The following is a 26,475-nucleotide window of genomic DNA, read 5'->3' as shown; positions in this document are numbered from 1 at the left end:
TGATGTTGTGTCAGTCATGTGATCTATTGCTTCAGTATGCTTGCTGTATTGCACTGATCAAAGATATTTGGATAGAGTTTCCGCACCTTTACTCCAGTAATATCAACGCATTCTAGGCGGAATCGGCTGGACCAGTGCAAAAGATTGCAGGATTTTAAACGTAAGTGAGTTACACCCAAAACCACTTACATTCATGTTTTCCGCGATCTTTTCCGCTGGTTCAAGATTCAGTTTGCTGGGATCAGGCCCCGCCCACAAAACTGGCCACGCCCCCAGGTCGACATTGCAAGATTCCGCCGATTACACTGGTTCGATAAGGCTCTTTAAATTGCATTAATTTTCTTAGGGGCTTCAAAAGTTTTTTCATATCAAAAAATGTTTAATTTACGAAGAAACTGACTAGTGTACACCATTTAAACTAGTAAATGGTTCAGTATAGTTTTTTAGATTCATTTTCAGTGATTTTAAATCTGGTTACTCACAGGTGGAGGACTGGACACTCTTATTAAAAATGCTTATTTTTGTTAATAAACCCATTTTCATCTGTATTAATTAAACTGCACCAGGATATGACTCTTAAATACATCATGGAATACTTTTTAATTGAAATAAAATAAAATAAACAATTACATTCTATTACGCTGCCTGATTGTGCTGGTTCATTGAAGATTTTATGTGTGTAATTTTGCAAATGAATTTTGTCAGCAGCTTGAACTGTAAGCTAACCAGCACAATTTCGACCGCATTTTGGGCGTAATTTCCCGGTTGAGCCCAAAGCGGAAACTCTACCCCAATGTTTCAAAGTGGATCTAATGACATACGTGAGTTTCGCTCTATGCCACTTTGAAGCTGGCAAGACTCAGCTCAGCTAAAAGATGGCTGGCAGTGAGTTATACGGCAGTTATTAAACCAAGCATTTCTAATTATGGTATAAACCATGAGAGTGAAGCTAAAGCAGTCTATGAATGTCAAAAGAATAAAGAGATCAAGTTATTGCTGTAAGCTGCAAAAATGTATCCTTTGTGTTCCAATCTCATTTTAGTTTTAAAATAATATGGCATTTTTATGTGTTAAACATCACTGTATTCAGCAGCGGTGAATAATTCTGAGCCCCACTCCTAGAATAAATATACTAGTATAACACTAGGAGGGTAATTTTGACTTTGAATGATAGTGTAAAACAGGCGATATCGATTCAGCTGCCCGTTTTATTTCCATTGAAGTCAATAGAAATGAAAATGGGGAGAGATGTATAACAGGCAGCTAAATCGATATCTTTTGTTTTACACTATCACTTAAAGTCAACATTACTGCCTAGGCTTGAGATTTCACTTTTAAAAAGCCTTTGTGCCCATTGACCCATGATGTGCTTATGGCTCTTCCATGGTATGGTAACCTGGTGTACTACCTTCCAATTATAGTCTGTTCATGGGACTACCTCTTTGGTTAATTATATATCTATATCTGGTAACACAGTTTCTGTCTTTTTGATTAAACGTTTCGCTGCAAATATTCCCATATGTCTTCCTTGTTAATATATAATGTAAAGAATCCAAATGTATACAAGAATAACATAAATATTAATGAGATATTTCACATTGTATGTTACTGAAGTGAAAAAGTGCTACTCAATGACTGCATTTAATCTAAAATACAAAACTTTGCTGAAAGCAGGTAAGACATTAATAATAGAATAACCTCCTGGGTTGTGTTAGTATTCACACGATTAACTGCACCATAGTATTAGAAATATTTCAGTTAATCACTTACTACTGGGTCTTAAATACAGGATCATTCGTTGACGGTAAAGAAATTAGAACAGCATTGCTTCTAAAATTAATATTGTCAAATGTATGATCATAATTCATTTGATATTTTGTTTATTAAATTGAGTTAAAGGAAAAATAACTCAAACTTGATGGTTATATTACATAGAATTACATAGGATGTACAGCACAGAAACAGGCCATTCGGCCCAATAGGTCCATGCCGGTGTTTATGCTCCACACGAGTCTCCTCCCACCTTACTTCATCTCACCTCATCACCATATCCTTCTATTCCTTTATCCCTCATGTGTTTATCTAACTTCCCCTTAAATGCATCTATACTAGTTGCCTCAACTACTCCTTGTGGTAGCGAGTTCCACATTCTTATTACTCTCTGGGTAAAGAAGTTTCTCCTGAATTCCTTATTGGGTTTATTAGTGACTATCTTATACCTGAACTCCAGCTGCAAGGTGACAGACCAGAAAGGGGAAGAAGAATGGGATAACATTTACAGAAAAAAGGGGAAAACTTGCCCAAAAATATCCCCATCAGAAAAGAAAGTTTTTTTTTAAATGAGTATCGTCTGTTAGTAGAAGTAAAAGCAATATGAATATAATTTTTCCCTGTTAAAATTTACTCTAGGTTGAAATTTGAATAAACTGTGTGGCCAACAAGACATCATTAACAAGACAGTACGATAACATTGCATATATTATCTAACCATTTTGTCTCTTTTGTTAAATCAGGGTACCAGAGTATAGCAGGAAACTGAAAAATGTAAGTCTCTTTTATCACTGTATTTTTATGGGTTACTTGTATAAAAAGCATGAGAAACACTGCATTCAGAATTTTGTGCCACAAATCAATGCCAATGTAATTGTAAGCTTTGGTGTTGTTCCTATGTATCCCTTATTTTATATGTAGACTCTGGGAGGGAGGGCAAGTATTTTACTTTGGGTCAATTTTGTACCAACTGGTGGGTGTAGTGCACACTATGTAGTTGGTGAGAGGCAGTATCCCTGTTGAAGATTAATACTTGCTATGTGATCACTATAATATAAACCACAGCGGCTTACTAGGAAATAACACAAATAGTGTATAATATATCAATGTTATCTTAAAGCAGTAACAGTGAATTATAAACAATGCAATGAACTAAAAAAATCATTGCAAAGAATGTCTGCATGTCCAGTAAGGTTAACAGACAATGAGACAAAATCTTATTTCAACTTGTTTATTGTTTGATTTAGTTCTGGACATAGGTCCTGAAATTCCTGGGGTTGCAGAGTGTGGAAAGGAAGATTTCCAACCTCAGGGATTTCAGGAATTGGGGGTGAACCTGGTTACACTGGGATTCTGCCTTGTTTACATGTCTCCTTCCTGTTCAATTCTGGTGGGAGGAGAGCACTAAGCGGATCTTCCACGTAACGCCTCCCTCCCCCACATCAAGGGGGTGTGTCTGGGAGAGTTTCTGGCCTTCCCTGCAATTCTGCCATTTATGCCCTCGGTAGACCACAATGCAACTAACACCAGCTGAAAGCTGGCGTGAATCCTGTTAAGTCCTTTAGAAAGGCCCCAAACCTTTACCAGACTAAGGTAATCAATCCATCGGGTGGGCAGCTGTGGGCTGCTGTGCTTTCCAAGGGCACATTGGGCTGGGTGCTGCTGAAGTACCCTTGGAGATGCAGGCACCACAAACTGCTGAAATCATCTCCTTCCTCAAAAAAACCCTTTTGGCCCATCCATCCCCTACAACTAATGGTCCATCTCCAATCTCCCCTTCCACTCTAAGGTCCTTGAAATTGTCATCACTTCCCAGCTTTGTGACCCCTTTCTCCAAATCCCCGTTCGAATCCCTCCAATCCAGCTTGCATTCTTCTCGCAGCAACAAAATACTCCCAGCCAAAGTCATGAATGACCTCCTCTGTGCCTGTGACAGTGGTGCATTATCCCTCCTCAATTTTGTCAGGTGTCAGTTCTGGCTTAGTGGTAAAACTTGAGCACATAACCCAGGCTGACACTCCAGTGCAATACTGAGGAAGTGCTGTACTGTCAGAGGTGTTGTCTTTCAGATGCGACACTAAACCAAAGCCCTGTCTGTCCTCTTAGGTTGATGTAAAAGATCTCATGGCACTATTTGAAGAAGAGCAGAGGAGTTCTCCAGGTGTGCTGGTCAACATTTATCCCTTGACCAACATCACTAAAACAAATTATCTGGTTTCCTTACATTACAACAATGACTACATTGCAAAAGTGCTTCATTGGCTGTGAAGCGCTTTGGGATGTCCTGAGGTCATGAAAGGCGCTATATAAGTTCCTTCAAAGACTCCTTACTGAATCATTGCCTCCTTAAACAAATCACTTCTGATATGTTCTTGAACGAATCGCATGATCTGTTGACTCTGCTGGAATGGCACCTCTGAGTCGGTCATCTTCTCCTTTGCTATAGCCTTGATCTGCATGCCTCTGTCATTTCCTCTTCTTCTGGCTCCTGTTCTGCCACTATCATAAGGACATATATGGAATGGTCATAATGAACCCTATAGTAAGAGCTCTATAACAAAGGGTGAAAAGAATAAGATTTCCCTGTCTCAAATTGCTGAATATAAGAACATAGGAATATAAGAACATAAGAAATAGGAGCAGGAGTAGGCCATCCGGCTCCTCGAGCCTGCTCCGCCATTCAACAAGATCATAGCTGACCTTCTACCTCAATGCCATTTTTCTGCACTATCCCCATATCTCTTGATGTCTTTAATATCTAGAAATCTATCGATCTCTGTTTTGAATGTACTGAATGACTGAGCCTCCACAGCCCTCTGGGGTAGAGAAAGATTCACCGTCCTCTGAGTGAAGAAATTTCTCCTCATCTCAGCCCTATATGGCCTACCTCTTATTCTGAGACTGTGACCCCTGGTTCTAGACTCCGTAGCCAAGAGAAACATCCTCCTTGCATCTACCCTGTCGAGCCCTGTAAGAATCTTGTCTGTTTCAATACGATCACCTCTCATTCTTCTAAACTCTAGAGAATACTGGCCTAGTCTACTCAATCTCTCCTCATACGACAATCCCGCCATCCCAGGAATCAGTCTGGTGAACCTTCGTTGCACTCCCTCTATGGCAAGTATATCCTTTCTTAGGTAAGGGGACCAAAATTGTACACAATACTCCAGCTGCGGTCTCACCAAGGCCCTGTATAATTGCAATAAGACATCTTTACTCCTGTACTCAAATCCTCTTGTAATAAAGGCCAACATACTATTTGCTTTCCTAATTGCTTGCTGCATGTTAGCTTTCAGTGACTCATGGACAAGAACACCCAGGTCCCTTTGAACATCAACATTTCCCAATCTCTCACCATTTAAAAAATACTCTGCATTTCTGTTTTTCCTACCAAAGTGGATAACTTCACATTTTTCCACATTATATTCCATCTGCCATGTTCTTGCCCATTTACATAGCCTGTCTATATCTCCTTGAAGCCTCTTTGCATCCTCCTCACAACTCACAGTCCCACCTAGTTTTGTGTCATCAGCAAACTTGGAAATATTACATTTAGTTCCCCCATCCAAATCATTGATATAGATTGTAAACAGCTGGGGCCCAAGCACCGATCCCTGTGGTACCCCACTAGTCACAGTCTGCCAACTTGTAAAAGACCCGTTTATTCCTACTCTCTGTTTTCTGTCTGTTAACCAATTCTCAATCCATGCCAGTATATTACCCCCACTTCCAAGTGCTCTAATATTTTGGTAGTGCAGCTGAAAGAAGATTTTTCTAATCGCTCCAGTAAAAGCTGATGCTTTAGACAAGACTGTGGACAGTCAAAGTCTGTGAACTCAACCACTTCCTGGTTTTATGAGCCGTGAATGTGACTTACCTCTCTTTTCTATAGGCCCATGTTTACTCAGGTTCAATTTCAACATAAATGGTGGAATTTCTGGGACAGCAGTTTTGCCCTCATCGTCCTGGCATTTGCACCACTGTGGGGGCAGGTGCATCTTCTGCAAGCACCCAGTTCCACTAGAATTTAACATCTATTTTAAAATGAGAGTATTTCTGGCATAACTGGTTTACACCCCATATTCTGATCCCAACACTGGAATTGTATCACTTTCGGCTTCCAGAAATCGCAGAATTTCAGGCCCTTATTTTCTGTTGTGAAGAATAGTACACAGGAGTATTCTGAAATGTCTGACACAATTGTAATCATGGTGCTTATGAGATCATTTATTGTCCTTTGGTTTTTGACCTTATAGTGAAGCACTGTGTACACCTGCTAATTATTAGGACAGGATCTTAGCGGGAGCCTATGTTTGGCCCTGTTTCATTTTTGTAGTGTTTGTATAAGTTGGTTGTGAGTTGCAGATTTTGTTTTGTTTTTGTAGCATACTAATCATGTTTTTTTTGTACTGCTAACACTCCAGAATGCTTGGGGGCAGTCAGGGTGGAAGTTGCCATGGTTACAGCTAGCATTCATGGATGGTGAGAGCACTGTTTAATTTTTAAACTGCCTAGTGCCCTCAGGAAAGTACTTCTAATGGCTGGGTAGCTCATGCACCTGGAATACATTCCAGATCCCATATATATTGTGTTACAAGCATATATTATTTGCCTAATTTAGGCCCTTTTCCAGGGTACACCACTAATTATTACTAATAGTGATATTTCATGGTAAGTACACTGTTTTATTTCTCATTAGATAACTTATCAGAAATGCCATTGGGAAAATAGCCTGGTGCTGCACATTACAGTCAAAGAAAGTGGAAAAACTTTAACAAGGTTCAGATACAAATACGTTGAGATCCTAAGGGCAAATTTGTTTCAACACATGAAAAAAACATTTCCATGTTTTTTTTTACTGACAACAATATTTCTTGTTTAAACATTAAACATATTTAAATTTGTATTTCTGGACAAAAGGACCACTAATTTTATATACTAATTTTATACCTTTGCATAAAATTAGTGTTCCTTTTGTCCAGAAATACAAATTTAAATATGTTTAATGTTTAAACAAGAAATATAGAGCAAAACAATTAATTAAATGTTTAAAAAAAGCTATCACGAACAATTTTAATGTTCGGTGAACAAATATTTGTATAAGGCCAGAGGGAGGTAGTTGAATGTTTGACCATCCAGTGTTCAGTAAGATAAATTCTACAACCTGATGATTCATTGACTCTCAAATGGATTTCAGATGTAACAATGTTGAAATTGTGTGGTTTCTTCTGCAACCTGATTACGTGAACAATCATTTTCTCTTAGGCTTGATGACTGTTGTCAAGTGGTTGGTAGAAATGTTAGATTCTAGTTATTTTCTACAGCTAATAACCCTAAAAGAAAAGGGATAACATAGGAAGAGTGCTTCTAGTATAAAGTACTGTGCTGACCCAAATGCAATATCAAAATATTGGATAAAAGTCCAAAGTTATTTCCTTTTTTCTTCTATGGAGACCCCCCATTTTGCACTTCCCTTACGCCAGCCATTTCTGAATATGTAAGTTATATATGGCAGGGAGCAGTTCCATTGAGAAACCAACACCGTCGGCACTTAGTTTTATTTCCATCTTCTTTTCTGCTTTTCCCTTTCTTGTTTTCATGGGGCCAATTTTTACTTTGCGCGGATCTTGGTGAGTGGCCCGAGCTATTTTGAGGCCTTAAATTCATAATGCCACTGAGCTGCAAGCACTAAACCAGTGTTCACAGGTCCGGGGGAGGTGGGAAATCCAGTGCCTCTATCACAGAGCCGAGCCGGAAGCCCAATGTTAATGGGGGAGAGGCAAGCTTTGAGGTCAGGGAGCGCGGATGGGCCGGCAGTAAGCCAAAGCTGGCTGCACAAAAAAAAAGACTTACCTGCTTCTGGAGCAGCCTATAGCGGTCCCTTTAAGGACTGCTAGTTAGGCCACTCATTCACCAAGTATCAATGGGTTGAGCATGTGTTGTGCACGCTCCGCCCATTTGATGTAGGACACGATTTGCATATTATAAGGAGGCTCCCGAATATGGGCCCAGGTTTATTTGTGCCATATTTTTCTCCCTTTCTTTTTCCCTTCTCACTACTATTTTCTCTACAGCTTCATACGTGCCACTTGTTTGCATTTCACACTGACTGTCAGCATTGTGGTGTCTGTCCCCATATCAGAGTTTCCTGACAAAAATTAACATGGACTCGGCCCCTCTCTTCCTATCACAGACCTGTTCTGAATGGAAGAGATCCCAGTCGTTGCATGCTGAAAGTGGGAATTCTTGCGAGAAAGCAGCATTCCAGCCTGCAGTATGCAGCAGCCAGAATCCTTCCATTAGCAACTGCACTCAGTTAGGAGTGGCACTGAAGAGAAGGGGAAAGGGGGGAAATGAACCGCATGAAGGGGAAGAATGGTTGGCAATGCATTGGAGAGGAAAGAGAGCAGAGCATTTCAATGAAAGGGAGTTAGAAGGAGAGGAAATGAAGTGATAAGGAAAATGGATGGCAATGAAGGGAAGAAGGGAGGGGTGGACTGGATGGCTGTGAAGGGGGAATAGGCATCGCAATGAAGGGAAGGGGTGAAATGAAGTGGAAATGATAGGGGCAGAAGCTAATACTGTTGATTTGGGCGAATGGAAAAGGTGATAAGCTGGGGAGCAGGGCTTTTGGGTGGGAGAGAAAGGAGAGTGCATTAACAGAGAGGGAGTGGTGAGAAAGAGGGCCAAGATTCCTCAGCCCTTCCGGTGCACTCCCACCATAACTCTGGTGGGAGTGTGACAGAAGGACTGGAAAATGTTTTTGTGAGTTCCCATTGTAAGGGGCGGAGCCTCCACCCACCCCCTAGAAGGCGCGTGATGTGGAGGGGAACTTCCTTAAAAAAAAAAGGCAGATGAAAGAAATAGGAGGGTTAGGCTGCATTCATAAACCTACTGACAGTGAGTTACAATGAAAGCCTAGTACTACTGTCAGCATCACTGGGAGAAGTGGATTGCAGAAAGCTTATTTCCAGGATTGAGGTGGGGAGGTAAATTCAAGAAAGCTCAATCCTAGAGATAATAAAGAGAGGAGGAGATGGACTGGAGAAAGCTTAATTCTAGGATTAAATGGAGATGAGTTTAGAAGTGTACAGTATTGGGATTACAAGGTTAAAATTCTCAGTCTTCATATCATATCGCCTATTGGGTTTGTGTGTGTACAATTGTTAGAAAAGATCAAGTTCAAGGTGAAATAGTAATAGATTTACATATCTGAAGAATTATTTCTTTCTTCACAGAGAAGATACATTTTAAAAATGAAAATGGAATCATTGCAAATTGTCAACTGGGAAACTAGTTACATAGGGGGTAATTTTAACCCCCAAGGACGGGTGGGTTGGGGACGGGAGAAGGTAAAAATTGTAAAAATGTAAAACCCGACACCAACTTGCCCATTTCGGTTTTAACCGAGGCGGGTAACCAATCTGTTCTCAGGAGGCGGGTCAGTCGGTAAAATCTTTTAAGGAGGTTGCGGGCCTCCATTTTAATAGGTTTTTTATTTTTAACTCCTGGGGGCCGGGATTCCCGGGCCTTCTGATTCACACCATTTAAGAGGAGGCGAGAAGGGCCGGATCAACAGGTAAGTGCCTTTATTGCACAGCTTATGGGCCAGGAGGAACAGAAATGTTTCCTCCAGGCCCAACAAGCTCACCAGCCACATCCAACACATCAGCTGACCCCCCCCCTACTCCGATGTCCACTGACCCCACTGATGTCTCTGACCCCACACCGATGTCCGACCCCAAGCCCCCGATGTCAGACTTAACTCCGATCCAGTCCCTGGATGCTTTCCCGTCAGACAGGCAGCCAGTCTGTCAATCTGGCTGGCCGTTGGGCGGGAAACCTGTTGAAAAAATTTAAATGTCGTTCTTACATCAAAACTGTAAGGACGTCCAGGAAGCCCATACTTCTAGGTTTCCCATCCGGAAATGCACCCTTGCCCCTCTCCACGGCTGGGAGTGAAAATCCAGGCCATTGAGTCTACAGCACAGAAACGGGCCATTTGGCCCAACTTATCCACTCCACTCGAGCCTCCTCCCTCCCCTCTTCATCTAACCCTATCAGCATATCCTTCTATTCCATTTTCTCTCATGTGCTTATCTGGCTTCCCCTTAAATGCATCTATGCTTTTTGTAAGAAGCCAGCAGTTCAGGTTAGCCTTTATTTGGTCATAATAATCACTTGAAAGCAAATTAACGAGTTCTCTTTTAGCTTTTGTTTTCCTTTAAAATCAACTGTGACAGTACACTTTGGAGGGGGTGCAGTATGACAGCATCAGCTCGATAATAAGTATGTTTAGCCATTTTGAGCATTACTGAGCCACTGCATCATGGAGATTAGTGGAAGATTAGATTAAGTTGGCAGAGTGTTTAACCTTTCAGTATCGAGTGCAGCAATGCCATAGAATAGAATCATAGAATCTTACAGCACAGGAGGAGGCCTTTCTGCCCTTCGTGCCTGTGCCGGCTCTTTGAAAGAGCTGTCCAATTTAGTTCCACACCCCAGCTTTTTCTCCATAACCCTGTAAATTAGTCCTCTTCAAGTACATGTCCAATTGCCTTTTGAAAGTTTCTATGGAATCTGATTCCACCACCCTTTCAGGCAGTGCGTTCCAGACCTTAACAGATCTGTGTGAAAAAATTTCTTCTCATTTCCCCTCTAGTCCTTTTGCCAATTATTGTAAATCTATGACCTCTGGTTACCAACCCATTGCCAGAGGAAACAGTTTCTCCCTATTTGCACTATCAAAACTCCTCATAATTTTGAGTACCTCTATTAGGTCACCCCTTAACCTTCTCTGCTCTAAGGAGAACAATCCCAGCTTTTCCAATCTCTCCACATAACTGAAGCCCCTCATCCCCGGTATCATCCTGGTAAACCTCCTCTGCACCCTCTCCAAGGCCTTGACATCCTTCCTAAAGTGTGCTGCCAGAATTGATCTCAAACTGAGGCCTAACCAGATTTGTAAAAGGTTTAGCATGGCTTATTTGTCTTTGTATTCGTTGCCTATTTACAAAGCCAAGTATCCCATGTGTTTTCTTAACCGCCTTACCAATGTGCCCCGCCATCTTCAGAGATTTGTGAATATGCACCCCCAGGTCCCTCTGTTCTTACACCTCCCTCAAAATAGTACCAAAGTGTGGTGGCCAGCCATATCCACAGCAAATTGACCTGTGCTGAGATGAGCTGATCTTACACAAAAATGTAACGTTGGTTTACTTAAATACCTTTGTGGCACTGCCAGTGCATAGTGCATGATATTCTCGGAACGTCACGGGTTGGGTCAGGCAGCTAATGAAGGACTATTGGTTGCCTAAACATTGCTGCCCTTTATAAAAAAAAAATCCAGCCATTTGGCATAGGTCTCCTGGTGGATTTGGCTGTTAAGGGTCACAAAAACAGTGGCAACAATCAAGTGAACCCTATGTTATGGTGAAGGTACATAGTAACAAAGTCTCCCCCCGCCCCCATGGCTTCCCTGAAGCCCTCATTCGAAATGGGCACTTAGCACCTGCAGTGCTGCTCAGACACTCAGTCACTTAATATTCAGGCCCCCTACTTTAAATAAATTTTGGGACTTTAATGAGCCTATTCTGTGCATGCTTTCACCGCGCTATGAGCTGTCTGGCTCCATTGAGAGACACATAGGTGCATGCAGGGCCTACACCCGATATACAGGGAGCCGCTGACTGATATGTTTCAGTTCAACAGTTCCTGGCTATGGCATATCACTGCCTATATGTCATTGTATATATTTGTATTTTTTGACAATAAATGTGATTTTCCGAACACAGTATTGATGTTTTTTTTAATGTGACCATGGCATTGCGGTACTGCTAGCAACACTGTGTATCCTAAATCACTAAAATCATTTATTTCCCTCAGGTTTTGATCACTATTTACTGGCTCGGAAAAGCAGCAAACAGCTGCACATCCTACAGTGGGCCGACACTGAACCTGAAAGAATTTGAAGGATTGTTGTCTCGGATCCAAAAGGTAATAAATTTCAATTTTAATGTTATTGTGTGTGTGCTTCCTTAATTCTGGAATTTTGTACTGTCAAGCATTGTTATCATTAGTGTACAGAACTTTCTGATTTACCTGAATGTACTGCTGATTTTCACTTGTTCAGCAAAATTATTAGTACAATGTTGGAAAAGTCCAGCTAAAACACTGAACGCTTTTTTTGTTAATATTATAAATAGAGGGAGGAAAAGCAAACTGTATAGGCCTGGAAATTACTCTGTGTGATATTATTGTACAGATGCTTATGCTTTCTTATCAAATTCAATCACATCAAAGTTAATGGAGGCATTAGCGCAGCAGCTTCTGTTAAAATAGTGAACAAAGGAATTTGATCGAAACGTGTCAGGTGTTCATACAATAATATCATACAGTGTCATTTCCAGGTTGTAATGTAACTATTTTTGAACTCGTACGATAAATACTTCCATTGCTAACACATTTTTAATACCACGATTTTTACGTTATTTTGTTGACATAAACTTGTCCCAGACTTGGTGGAGGAGAGTGAAAGCTGTTCCACTCCCAACACTGAATAACAGTAACTTTGGTAAATATTGCCTTCATTAACATCCATGTTTTCAAAAGAGGCACAGAGTATGTCATTAAAAATAGTTCAAATGTTCACAATTATATCATTTCGAAACATTTGCTGTATTCTCAAAATTTTTAATTTGAGATTTAAAAAAAACTTATTAGTGAGGTAGAAAATAACTGTAACAAAATGTGAAAAGAACTGGATCATTGAACCACGTGATATATCCGCAGAAGTGAACAAGAACATCACTGTGTTTCATTAGTATGCTGTTTCTGAATTTCTAGTAATTTGGTACCGATTGTAAATATTCTGTGGTGAGATATCAGACACTACTTTTCTTTCAGTCATGGAAAATGTCATGATTAAATTGTCGCAAGTAATCCAAAATCATAGAGACTTTTGTAAAATGAACCCAAGATCTCTTTTAAACATATGTGTGGTGATCTGGCCTTTGCAATAGCAATTAATGTTAAAGTAATCTTTAATTGAGACAAGGGATTTATTATACCACTGGGGTGAGCGTCGCATGGGATGGCTTCCATTGACCTTTCCTTGGGCTAGAGTTTCAGTGTTTAGTATGGGCTTCTTGCCTTGGAAAGAATTTATAATCAGGAGCTGTCAAAGGCAGCGATTGTTCTCAGTGCTCCGACCATGTGGGTCAGATGCAAGTGCGTTCATATCCTTCAAAGCCAATAGCTGGCAAGCAGCAAAGCACTGGAATTTTTTTTTAAGAGAAGGGGAAAAGCTTTTTGCATATTTTCGTTGCTGATTGCCTCTGAAAGCTATTTCTCCTTAATCCAAGAATTCCATTTGTCAGTGACGGGGGAAGTTGAGGATAGACTTTGTTACATTGTAATCCACAAGTTGTCACTGGGCTCTGGTAATGGCCACAGGCAGGGTGTTTGTAAATGGGTGATGGACAAAACCTGATCATGACTATTTGGAGAGCAGTTTGAAAATGAGAGGATATTTTAATAAGAGAGCGTCGAAGTTGGAAAATGCACAGCTCCACCAACCACAGTCACTGTAGTTTCTTTCATCCACATCTCTGGACCATGATACGCAAATGAAAGGCAGTGTCTGAGTTGCTGATTTTGTTCCATTTTTTTAACCCTTGATGTTTGGGGTAAGTAACTTTTTAAAATCTAGGCCTATCTTAATTATTTATTTCATGCTGTGCCCGTCACCAGGAGATGGAGGACACTGATAGTCCAAAACGAAGCATCCGGGACAGTGGCTACATTGACAGCTGGGACTCTGAACGCAGTGACTCTCTGTCACCTCCCAGACATGCCAGAGATGATTCCTTTGATAGTCTGGATTCATTTGGGTCACGGTCACAACAGACTCCATCCCCAGAGGTGATACTTAGAGGAAGTAGTGATGGTAGGTAGTGACAAGGTCCCTGGAGCATATCTGCTACAGGCAAATTCAGCTGTTGTAATAAGTCTGGGACTGTTGACACCCGTCAGTATGCAGCATAATTCTGTGGAGATATATGTGGTTAAATGAGACTATAGCTCACCACGGGATTGCAGAGTGACATGGGGCCAGCAAAGCTGAGCTATACTGGCAACTCCCGTATTCCTCTCAGGCCAGGGCTAATGAAGCTCTGCCCACGTATAACTGCACATGTGCACAGAGATCTGCTTAGTGGCATCTGAATGCTGTTTAAATGGCAGCTTTTCGTCTCCACTAACATTACAGATTTTAAACTTTGCTTCACACGGGGCTGTAGTTATATGGAAGTAGGTATGATATTGAAGTAATATGAGACAATCTCCCGGAGGTGGTCTCATGCTGCTTTGCTAAACTGAGTTTGGGCAAGTTGGCACCCAAATTACACTACGAAGTTTGCATTGATACAAAGCCAAACTGCCCTACACTGAGGCAAACTGTAGTATAACTGGCCCATTAATATGATATGCATGTGAACCTAATCTATGAAAGGTGATACTTGACAATAACTGAATGGCCATTGACAAAAAAAGCTGAATGAATTGTCCTGCTGTTTACAATGTTCTTACTCAATTGTGCTTTATAAAAATAATGTAAGTCCAACAAAAGTCATGGACTGAAAAGCAGAAAACGCCCACACTAGAAATGCCAGTGAGACTTTTTAAAACAGAGATACAATTACAAAGTATGTTAACTTACCTAATGTAAATGAAGAAAACATACACTTAAAATGATTGAGTTTAGGAAATGAAGCACATTACAGCCCTTTCCCTAGATAATATTTCCAGAGAGACTGTGTGAATGAAGAGATGGCAGTGGGAGGTTTCATTTTCAGCTGCCGGAGAAAACTAACACAGAAAACGACAATTGGTGTGAAAACATTGACAGAATTTGAGAAGTGATGAGAGTAAGCAATTTGGAAAATAATGAAACATATATTGATAAGACTGTTTATGTGCAGAACAACATTCCTTCTCACAGAAGTAATGGTGGTCCGAGCAGGGCTGTTTCATATAGAGTTTATTAATCCGTACACAGATTTAAGATATAGTACAGAGAAAAAAAATGTGGCTTTCAAATGTGAATGCACCTGTGACCCCAGGAGGTTTGTTACAAATGTTTTGTCAAGGGCCATCGCACTAACCAGCGTCTTGTCAAGGGCAATTTCAGGATTGCTGCAACATGTTACACTGTGGAGTAATAGGACAAGGGTTTTTGTGTACTACTGCCCTCTCACAGTGAGCTCCTGATTTCCATCATGCCATTTTGGGCAGTTGTCAGGTGGAGACCAGGAAGTTCCCTACAAGGAGACAAAGGAACAATGAAACTGTAGGATCAATGGATATATTTCATTAGGATCCTTTCAATTGCTGTATGGAAGTTGGGATTACCCTGCTTCCTAATAGCATTCCTTTGCCACTTCCTCCTGGAGGGCAAGAAAACAAACAGAAACAGAACAGAGTCCCAGTTGGTTGAACATTACACAGATGGGAGGGCATGAGTGGAGGCTGAAGAGTGTACGGTTCAGGGGGTCTGACAAGAGCTACAGGTGAAAAGGAGACAGATTACATTTTGAGTACCACTGGTCTGCAACTTCATGTAGGTATTGCTGAAATGTGTCACAACAAAGTGACAGGTTATTTTCTGACACTATTCTTTTGGGTACGCTGAAAGGTCGTGGCAGTGACTCTGAATCAGATGTAACACAGAAGGCACCTGACGTGAAGCGAGACGACATGTCTGTCAGACGGGCTTCCTACAATGAACCCAAATCATCCTTGCCTTTTAACCAGTATCTACCCAACAAGAGCAACCATACAGCCTATATGCCAGCGCCTCTTCGGAAAAAGCGGGCAGAGCGAGGGGAAAATTACCGGAAGAGCTGGAGCAACACTACCTCACCTGTAGGAGGGGAGCGACCTTTCAGGTAAGTGCCTCATTAAGTCATGCTTTGTGAATTACAGGTATTAAGTAACATTCACAAATGACAAAAGCCTCTACAACCCATTCATTGGTGGAGCTATTACAATATGATTTCATTATATATGTAGATATTTTGGTGTGGTTATAAAATGGGGTTTGTGGCTCATTAGATAGTACTATTAAACTCAACCGTCTCACGAGTCCTAGCAACACCTGTTACTGCCCAATGAGAGTGAGGAACTTAAAGTAGTTAATATTAGTAAAGAAAAAGTACTGGAGAAATTAATGGGATTAAAAGCCGACAAATCCCCTGGATCGAATGGCCTACCATCCTAGGGTTCTAAAAGAGGTGGCTGCAGAGATAGTGGATGTATTAGTTGTGATCTTCCAAAATTCCCTAGATTCTAGAATGGTCCCAGTGGATTGAAAGGTAGCAAATGTAACACTGCTATTCAAGAAAGGAGGGAGAGAGAAAACAGGGAACTACAGGCCAGTTAGCCTGATATCAGTTGTCGGGAAAATCCATTATTAAGGATGTGGTAAGGGGGCATTTAGAAAATCATAATATAATTAGACAGAGTCAACATGGTTTTATGAAAGGAAAATTGTGTTTGACAAATCTATTAGAGTTTTTTGAGGATGTAACCAGCAGGGTAGATAAAGGGGAACCAATGGATGTCGTATATTTGGATTTTCAAAGTGCATTCGATAAGGTGCCACACAAAAGGTTGTTACACAAGATAAGGACTCGCGGGATTGGAAGTAATATATAAGCATGGATAGAGGACTGGTTAACAGACAGAAAATAGAGAGTAGGAATAAATGGGTCATTTTCAGGTTGGCAGGCTGTAACTCGTGGGTGCCGTAAGGATCAGTGCTTGGTCCTCAGCTATTTACAATCTATATTAATGACTTAGATGAAGGGACCAAGTGTAATGTATCCAAGTTTTCTGACGATACAAAGCTAGGTGGGGAAGTAAGCTGTGAGGAGGGCACAAAGAGTCTGTAAAGGGACATAGACATGTTAAGTGAATGGAAATACTTGAGCTGCAGTAAAATGATTATCAGTCTGCTCAATGGGCATTATTGTCAGAGGTTTAGTTATATTCAGTAACTCCCAGCTTGTGAGAAAAATTCCTAAATGTAAGCAAACCACCTGCTGTGTGTTATGCATCAAGGAGACGGGTGTGATAGTCTCAGTGCATTTCACAGTGCAGAAACAGAGCAACCTTTAGCTTGAAACTACTAAATCTAGGTCGCAGTGTACAGCATTTCGAAAATACTGCTGTGGAAAAGGTTGTGGCTGAGCCTTAGCTGGCTACTACCCTAACAGCCTGCTGCTCTTGGTAATAATTAAGAATGTTCTAAGAGACCACCTCAATTGTTTTTTTGCCCTTCTGAGTTGACAGTGCCACTTGAAGTTAGATGATATCCAGAATGAAACCTGAGGATTCAAATGGTTTGCCATGATCTGTAACACTGCTTATAATGTAAATTGGGAGGATGTGTAAGAGCCACAACTTTTTCTTCCTTAATATATGTTGTATAACTCATTAGCCATAGTCACCCTGAGCCTATAGAAGAAGAGCACGATGAAGATTTTGTCGAGACACCATCTATGTTTTCCAAAGTTCAAGGCATTGATGATTCTAAGGCAGCTGTGCAATTTGAACCGGCACCTACTGGGGATGCTGGTGGTCTTGAGAAGCAGTTGCAAGTTTGTGTGGCTGAAGACCCAGGGCACGGAGCACCCAAAGAAGGTACAAAATGGGAGGGGAAAGATGAAGAAGAAATGAAGAAATTGAAAAGAATTCAGAAAGCTGGTATCACAGTCATGCCGGCATCTAAGCGATACTGCAGGTCAGCAACATGGTGTAGAGCTCTCATAGAGGTGAAATAAAGGCATGAGTTCCTGTGGTGAGGCACAATGTGTTGTTGCTATACTTGGTTTTATTATACCATGGTCTCCTGTGAGAATTTGGTAAACTATGACCAGTCTTTAAAACTGAGCATGAGGGAAATTGTGATCAGAGGAAATTTTAACCGTAAAGTTCTCCACAAGTAGATCTCATTCTAATTAAATTTGAAAGAAATTAATTAAAGTGCTTTTGAAATGGATAATGAAGATCCATTCTAAGGATTTTGGTTTTGAATGGTGGTTTTAATTTAATGATTTTGAATTATTGATTTTGACATGGTATAATAGGAATAAGTGATGAGCCTAAGGAATGTGTCAGTATAATCCCGGTGTGCTGATTGATGCTCATTTTAGCTTAACAGCTTTACTTTTTGGCCATGTTACTATACTCACATCAAGCAATAATTTCTGCACGAATATATTAAAGTTCTCAGATAATGACTCTTGTGCTGTGTGTGAATAGTTTAATCGCAATAGATATGTACTACAGACATTGCTGTGTATTTATCCATATGGCAGAGCTGGGTTACTCATCTCGGCATGACACCACTGTATAACTAATAGTTCGATAGAAATGTTGAGAATTTTTGTTACTGTAGGATACAAGCCTTGACGTAGCGACATAACCCTGTCACCAATTAGTAAATATACTTAGATGGTACACTTCGGTTTGTCATGTATCGGAGATGATAGGCATAGTTTTACAAGTTCTCACTCCCAGCTCAGAAACTTGCCACCAAGATGCATATTGGAAATTTTAATGGATGGGAAATCATGAGGGGTATGCGCTCAAATTCCCGATATGTGTTCTCAGCAGATGAGGCTGGGGGTGCAAACTAATAAAATTGCCTTTAATATTAGGTAAACGTGTGTTACAAAATAGAGTAATGTACAGGTAGGTAGGTGAACGGGTGTTACATATAAAATCTAACTTTCTGACTTCATCATGCCCACGGGGAGTCTCGCCTATTGGGAGTCCATATTGGGGTAGATTTTCCGAGTCCGGACCAGCGCTGACCAGCATGTGCCCAAATTTGCGTCATGCACCTGCTGGTAAACAAGACTCCCCACAGGATCACGAAGTTGGAAAGTATCCCATAGAGTAACATGTAGCATGAAACTTGAATTATTTCATCCTTGAAGTCTGTGTCAATGTATAAAATACATACAGGTGTATAGTGATGAACTTATTCCATTTTTAGTCATTTTAATTTTGCCACCAGCACATATCAGCAACACATGACAGACTCCCAACAGCTGGATCATTTGGTTTGAACTGCAGTAAGTCAGCATCTGAGTCCTCTGCAGCAGAGCTAGTATGTGATCTCACCTTCTGGTGAGCTGGCACTTGTGACATCCTATCACACTGCCCTAGCTCCTGCACACTTGTATCCATTGAGTCAACAGGTGAAGACCCCTCCTTTGGCCTACTCTCTAAAGTACACATGTGCCAGTCTCTGAGCTGCTGCTTGCTATGGTCAGATCGAGTGATGCTACATCTTCAAGAAGGCTGGCCTCCATTTCCTGGAGTGGTACATAGGTGAAAGCAGCTGCAGTTTTCATGCAGAGTGTGTAGGATGAGATAGAAATAAGAAAGTAAAATTAGGGTAAGGTATGAAGAAACCCTGCGTGACGTCTCCTCCTCCGTTGCCACTTGCAGTGGCCATGGCTCTCCCTCTGCCTGTGATGGCCCACACATCTTCCTCTAGTGGGGAAAGGGTGTACAGGGAGGCTCGGCCTCCTATGGTTGCTGCCTCCTGCCTCATGTTCTGCACATCCTTCTCCTGAAAGAAAGAAGGTAGTGTGTTGGTGACAGCCATGTGAGCTGTTTTGAGAATGTGGGCCAGGGTAGTTGCATTGGCTCTATGGGAGAGGCACCTGCTGTCCTCCCTTAGGATGATAGGTGGAATAGTGCAGATGTTGTATTCAAGATGTGAGGTATAAAGAAATGTGGGTTGCAATTGTAGTGAGAGTAGGAGGTACAGACTGTGTGAGTATGAGGAGAAGGAGGTGGAATAAAGTGCGGCGCAGTGATTGTAGGAGAGTGGAGGAAAGTGGGTGGGGGCATTATTGTGAGTCGTGAGGGTGGAGGTGTGAGCAGAGAGTGAGAGAGCAGTATTCTTACCTTGACAACTCTGGTGAGGTCATTGAACTTCTTTCGGCATTGCAGCCATGTCCTAGGAGCTAAGCTCCTGCCATTGACCTCCTCAGCAACACCTTCCCACTGGTGGCAGAGGTGTTGCCTGGAGGGCTTTCTGCACCCTGTGGGGAGCAGGATCTCCCATCACCTGGACCAGGGCCTCTTGCAGCTATTTTTCTGAAGTTTCCTTCCAGCCACAGTGTACCTCCCTTTAAGAGGTCCTGGGTGCATTTAAGTGGCATCAGAGACTCCCGATTTCCTGCCCCATAAACAGGCATGCATCCAATAAGCAGCACGGGCAGCGCTGGCTGCACGCCTGACTCATTATAATGAGCTGCCAGCACGAATTGCACATTGTCCATGTGCCCACATGAACAGGTACGCGCCCCACCCCCTGCGCGTCTGTTTTCGGGTGCTATTGAATTTCTGGGTCCAGATGTCCACAGCTGTGTATCACAATTCAAACTGTGATGATATTGTCCCATGTGACTCATACATTGTAGCACATGACCTGTACTGCATTGACAGGGACTTTTATTTCACTGAAAGTTATAGGGAAATTAATTCCCTAATATGTATTTAGTATATTTCTAAATGATTGACAGTGACTGTTATTAATGGCTGCATCAACTATTACCTAAACCCTTATAATTTGTTTTAGCTGTGAGCTGTATAATAAGTGATGTAATAGACTCCTTAGAAACTTAAGAGTAAAATTTCCCAAGATTTTGTGCCATCAATCTGACCTCACATGCAGAAAACAGCTTAGTGGAAAATCATGGGCGCATGATTGAAATCAAAGTACAGAAAATCACGGGCGATATACCTTCGATTTTCGCCGTGTGGAAGGTCCCACCAGTGGTGTAGTATCTTAGTGCCTTAGTGCCAATGTAGAATAAAATGGCTTGTGCATGAAAGTGGAGCTAAAGTTGCGGAGGACTGTGTGAGGCATGAGAAAAAATTCGTCATAAAAAAAGTAGAGAATACTGACAGTTGCGTTCATGGTACTTGAGTAGTGGGTTCTGGTGTGGAGATTTTCTTCTAACAGCACACCCCTCACATTTACCGTGTTGAATAATGCTTTTGTTTCTCTTGGATGACAAATATTTACAACTTTTGCCCCTATATACGGCAGACAAAAACAACTCCATGAAAACAGTGGCCAAACCACTCCAGATATCATCCTCCGCAGGGAGAATACATTTTTGACAAGCTATCAGGACAACGAGTCAGAGTCCGAGGAAGAGGAACAAAAGGTTCCAGATCTTGAGAAAGATGACCTTGCTTTGAGGAAAACTCAAATCCATCAGTCCAAGCCCAAAGTTACATTCAATCAATTCTTACCTGGACCATGCACGAAAAAGGATAGGGAGCGCTGGGAGAGTATTAAACAATCCTCATATGGAGCTGTTGGAGCTTCACAAAGCAAAGAGCAGAAAATGAACAGGTGTGCATTACGCCAGCTACAAATTAGTCTTCCCTTCTATGTAACGACCTTACTGCTCTCTCTCTCTGTCTCTACCTCTCTCTAAAATCTACTTAACGACTTATCCGCCGGCAGCCCGCTGGCCAAATTATAATCAGGCCCGGCCCTCAAAATGGATTGAGCCTCCTGCTGGGACTATTGGGTGGTCAATGGGTGTGCTCCGCTGGCTGGTTGCCCAAGGTCCACATCGGGTAACATGTACCCCACAGTTTCAGCAAATTTAAGAGGGAACTGGATAGATATTTATTGGAGAAAGAAATTGAGGTGTCTGAGAGACAGAGTAATATATGACTTTTTTGAACTTTGTGACTGGCTAGATGGATCATAATGGTCTCTTACAGTCTTGTACATTCTTATATTCTTCTCTAACCATTTTTTGAGTATTTATTTATTGGTTACCTTGTTAGTGTTTTTCTCTTCCTTTTTGTGTTTTCCTTTATTAGGTTCTTTTTCGTGAGGGAGAGAGCAGCATTCATTTTATTGATGCATTCACTAAGTATTCTTTTAAGTTATTTCCAGCTTCACATTTTTCTTTGCAAATTTGCTATTATTGTATAATGTTTCAGCATTGAAGTATAATTTGCAAATCAACAAAACAATGAGGGGCCGATTTTGAACCATCAGCCGAAATTGCACAAAGTCGGCAGCGTGTCTGTGACGCCTGCCCGTTGGATTGAAACGGGAGGCCCGACCCGTTTTCAGCTTCAGGTCTCGTTAGAATACGGTCAACGAGCTGTCCAGTGCTCAGTAAGTTATAACAGGCAGCTCATTGAAACAGTGGGAGACAATTCCAGTGGCTCCACGGACACGTCACGCCGAAGGTCAGCAGTAAAAGCGGAGATGGGGGGCGGCTCACTGGCGGGGGGCATACCCAGCAGTATTTTTGTGGGGCCAGGAGGAGCATTCTCCCCCCCGCCCCCCAAAATCCCAAGATGTTCTAGGCCATGTTTGGAGTGACTCTGCTCACTGCCTGTTACAAATAGGCTCACCTGAAAATCACATCAGGCAGGCCTTGGGCATCCAAGGGGTGGTCATTGCTTCCCTGCTATTTTGAACTGCCGGACACTCTGTAAACGGGACTGCTGTTTCCTATTTTAGTCGGCTTAAATATTTACATCCAAAATATGCTAAACAAATAGTCAAATCCATCAAATTCCCTTTAGATTGATAGTACGTTCTAAAGATACATAACAAATGGAGGAGAAATGCCACTGTGGGGAGTTCATTTGAAATTCTGCTTCCCTTCTCAGTACAGGTCATTCAGCACTTCTCCACCAAGCACGACTTTTGTAATTTATTTGCAATCTGCAATTTAAAATCTTGGGGTAAATTTTAACCCTCGAGAACGGGTGGGGATTAAAAATACTCCATTTTCAGAGCAGGACCGTACCCCAGCTCCAACAAGCCTGCTTCTGAGTTTAACCCAGGTAGGTTTGTCTGCCTGTGGAGAGCAGACACCAGGATGCCTCGCTCCCACTTAAAGCTGGTGGGCCGATACTTAAAAGGGCAATGTACCTCATTGAGATATTTGAGGTACTTAATATTTTGTGTATTGGAAAACTTAAATGAATATATCTTACCTGTTTGGGTTTCCCATCGCTTCCCATTCACGTCAGGTGAAAGCAGGCAGGAAGGGCTGGATCCATGAGGTGAGTGCCTTTATTGCACTGCTTGTGGGCCTGGAGGAGCAGGAGTGCTTCATCCAGGCCCAGCAAGTTCACCTGGCCGACAGGACCCCCACGATCGGCCTGTCCCCCAATGGTTGACCGCACCCCCTCCTCCCCCATGGTGGACCTCACCTACCTCCGATTCTTCACCCGACCTCCAGCGACCTCCAATCTTTTTCTCAGCCTCCTGATTTATTCCTCAGCCCCCCGATCTTGTTCTCAGCCCCCGGATCTTGTTCTCAGCCCCCGGATCTTGTTCTCAGCCCCCGATCTCTTTCTCAGCCCCCGATCTCTTTCTCAGCCCCCGATCTCTTTCTCAGCCCCCGATCTCTTTCTCAGCCCCCGATCTCTTTCTCAGCCCCCGATCTCTTTCTCAGCCCCCGATCTCTTTCTCAGCCCCCGATCTCTTTCTCAGCCCCCGATCTCTTCCTCAGCCCCCCAATCTTCTTCCCAGCCCCCTGATTTCTTCCTCAGCTCGCCCCCCAGTCCTCTCCACTGACCCCACCCCCCCGATCTTCTCCCCAGCCTATGATCCCTCCCTCCCTCTGATCCCTGGCTGCGGCCTGCTGCAGCAGGCTTTCCTGTCTAACAGCCAACCAGTCTGTCAATCAGGCTGGCTGCCGGGCACGAAACCCGGAAGTGCCTTGATGGGTCTCATTAAGATCGCGATCTCGCATTTACCTTCAGGTTTCACACCTGGAAATCTTCCCCCTCCCCGCTCCCTTCCGGGCTGGAAGTTAAAATTTACCCCCTTCTGTCTGGCTGTGAATTAAATTCAGACAGAATTGGCTTAAGTCCATAATTATGATTAGTAGATGCTGAGAAAGATAATTACTGCAGATGAGAGTAGGCCATGCAAGTTTTCAGTTTCTGGGTGAATACCTGGCTTTTACAAAAAAAATGGTTATGTTTTCATGACGAGGTACATAGGAACAGGAGCAGGCCATTTGTCCCCTCGAGCCTGTGCCATTCAATTAGATTATGGATAATCTGTACTTCAAATCCATTTACCCTCCTTTGCTCCATATCCCTTGATACCCTTACCTAACAAAAATCTATCGATCTCACTCTTGAAAATTTCAATTGACCCAGCATTTTGGGGGAGACAGTTCCAGATTTCCACTACCCTTTGTGTGAAAAAAATACTTCCCGATTTCACTCCTAACTTGCCTAGCTTTAATTTTAAGATTATGCCCCCTTGTTCTGGATTCCCCCACGAGAGGAAATAGTTTCTCTGTATCTACCCTATCGAATCCCTTTAGTTAACTTGTTGGGGGTGAAATTCAACTTGGGCAAATGGAGCTGAATACGGCGGGAGGCGTATAACTGGCGGCAGATGCGATACCGCCCTTTTTGTGTCCCCACCCAAGTCGAATGTCACGCCCCCATATGTTTTCATTCCCAATAATGTGCAACTGAAGTATCTTTTCAGCCACCTTTCTCCCTGCTCCCGTTCTACCTCACTAACCTATTGCAAACCGGCGCTCACCACAAAACTTCACTTCATATCTTTTTGTTTTCTCTCTTCTCACTTGATATTCTGTTTTTTTCCTCCTTTGACCTGCGTACAATTGTTCAGTGAAAGTCATATTCAAGCTACAGAGAGCGAGGTGGTTATCCCACAAAAAGCAAGTGTGCTCCTGGAGTCACAGCAGCACAACGAGCCCGAAGAGGAAGAGCAGCTGAAAACCCCAGATATAGAGCGCGATGATCTGGCTCGACGAAAGGCCCTGGGTGGTCTAACTAGTCGGCAAGAGCCTCACACCTTCATTCATTCCTCTATCACGCCAGCTGATATGGAAATATGGGAGAGGCTCAAGGTTTCCACTGACACCAGGTTGTTACCTACCTCCCCTTCTGTTGTTTCTAATAGAAATCAGCATAGACAAAGCTGGTCTTTCATATTTTCCTTTTTTAAAATATATTTTTAGCTATTGAATAACATATATTTTCTTAATCTGAACATACTTTTTCAAGTACAATTTTAAAAGTAATGACTGCCTGTTTAAGAACCTCAGTTAATTATAGAAATACTTGTTTTATTTTTAATGTGGCTGGGTCCATTATGATACAGCATTGTTATTAAATACTAATGGTGCAGCGTTCACATCAAATTCCTTCCAGCACATTATCCTTCCCCCAAAGAAACAAATAAAAACACTACACAGCCCATTATCATTTGTTGTAGATCACATTATATTGTTTAACTTAAAGCATTTCTTAAAAGAGCACCAAGCCTACATTTTAAAAAGATAAAACAACACAAAATTACTTGTAATCAACTGAGACAACCATGGGAGACTGTTGCACATGAATTAGTACATTGTCCCTTCATCCTGGAATCACTGTCTCAATCCAGGCAACTGATGGAATGAAAGTCTCAACCCTTTGCTGGTTTTAAGGATACTAAATGAAATAAATGTGTCCATTCTCAACACTATTCTTAGTATGTGTAGAGCTATAATACAAAACTGCCAGTAACTGCACTGGTTGTCAATAAGTTGACAGTCTTAGAGAGGCCTAAACAGATGGCTGTTGTGTGAATCAGAAGTATCACCCTATTGTAATAGGGTTGCTCTGATGAGCTGTGGTTAAAGAATACTGCTAGGAAAGAGAACAAGCAGCTTTACTCTTTAGTGGGCTTACTACACCTAACCTGGAGAAACAAGAGGTAGAAAAGCATTCGATCCTGCAGCACTGACAGCAATCATCTTGAGAACAAAAATAAACTACCAAAAGGCTCCTTACCCAAGTATCACCTTTAAAATGTTTTATCACTATTCAAAATTAATATTTAGGTTCATATATGTAGATGAAATCAGTAGTGATCACTGCCATTAAGTATCCTTTCTCCTGTGATTGCTTCCCATTCCGTCCACTGTGATGCCCAGTGAAGTGGGTCTAATGGTGGTAACCATTCTGTACACTCCCTCCACACATGCAGGTCCTGAAATGAAAATATTTTCAACACTAATAAAGTAAAATCAATTTGGGTGAGTCAGCTTAATCATGGGCAAAATCTCTTTTATCTTTAAGCATGCAACCATTAGTGTTCCTTTAACCCAGTCTGCTTCAAAAATAAGGACATCTATCTGGACTGAGGTGTTCTTGTAGACTAAAATTCCTATCTTTGTCAATGTTAGTGAAAGGGCACACACCTCCTACTTGTATCTATTTTTTCACTGAACTAGTGAAGAATAAGAATTTTGGCTCCATGCTAATAAATATATACCATTTACTCCATGCACAAATATAGACCCTTTTTGGGTAATGTTCTCTATTTTTTTCAAAATAAATTTTTTCGCTGATCGTCCCAGGCCATGCGGCAACTTTAATCAAGAGGACAGTTGGTGACTTACAGCAGGCCTTTATATTTTGCTACTGTTCTGTCAGCCTCTGGGAGATGCACTAGAATTTGCTCAATGCCAAATCTCTCTTGAAGGCAGTGACACATGCTAGGGTGCAGTTCCATTTTTGCTTCCATTGGCAGTGACATTTTGTCTCCATTTCTGTCTGCCTCTGGACTTCATTGTGGACAAAATTTGTCAACAG

The 26,475-nt window shown here is 41.9% G+C and overlaps 1 protein-coding gene across 2 annotated transcripts in view; it reads left to right on the top strand.

The window, feature by feature from the left end:
- The window catches only part of LOC137324233 (LIM and calponin homology domains-containing protein 1-like), a 409,488-nt gene that overhangs the window by 297,837 nt on the left and 85,176 nt on the right, over window positions 1-26,475 (top strand). Inside the window, exons 5-11 of one of the 2 annotated variants that reach the window (XM_067988389.1) lie at window positions 2,514-2,544; window positions 11,656-11,766; window positions 13,522-13,717; window positions 15,464-15,716; window positions 17,270-17,572; window positions 20,906-21,217; window positions 24,503-24,760. In XM_067988389.1, the coding sequence (XP_067844490.1) occupies window positions 2,514-2,544; window positions 11,656-11,766; window positions 13,522-13,717; window positions 15,464-15,716; window positions 17,270-17,572; window positions 20,906-21,217; window positions 24,503-24,760 (1,464 nt within the window). The remainder of the gene's footprint in view (window positions 1-2,513; window positions 2,545-11,655; window positions 11,767-13,521; window positions 13,718-15,463; window positions 15,717-17,269; window positions 17,573-20,905; window positions 21,218-24,502; window positions 24,761-26,475) is intronic. The other variant, XM_067988383.1, reaches the window with a different exon arrangement.

Source organism: Heptranchias perlo, chromosome 1, assembly GCF_035084215.1.
Source record: "Heptranchias perlo isolate sHepPer1 chromosome 1, sHepPer1.hap1, whole genome shotgun sequence".
In the NCBI taxonomy this organism is placed as follows: Eukaryota; Metazoa; Chordata; class Chondrichthyes; order Hexanchiformes; family Hexanchidae; genus Heptranchias; species Heptranchias perlo.
Note: the sequence above shows the minus strand (reverse complement) of the source record. Positions and strands in the feature narration are given on the sequence as shown.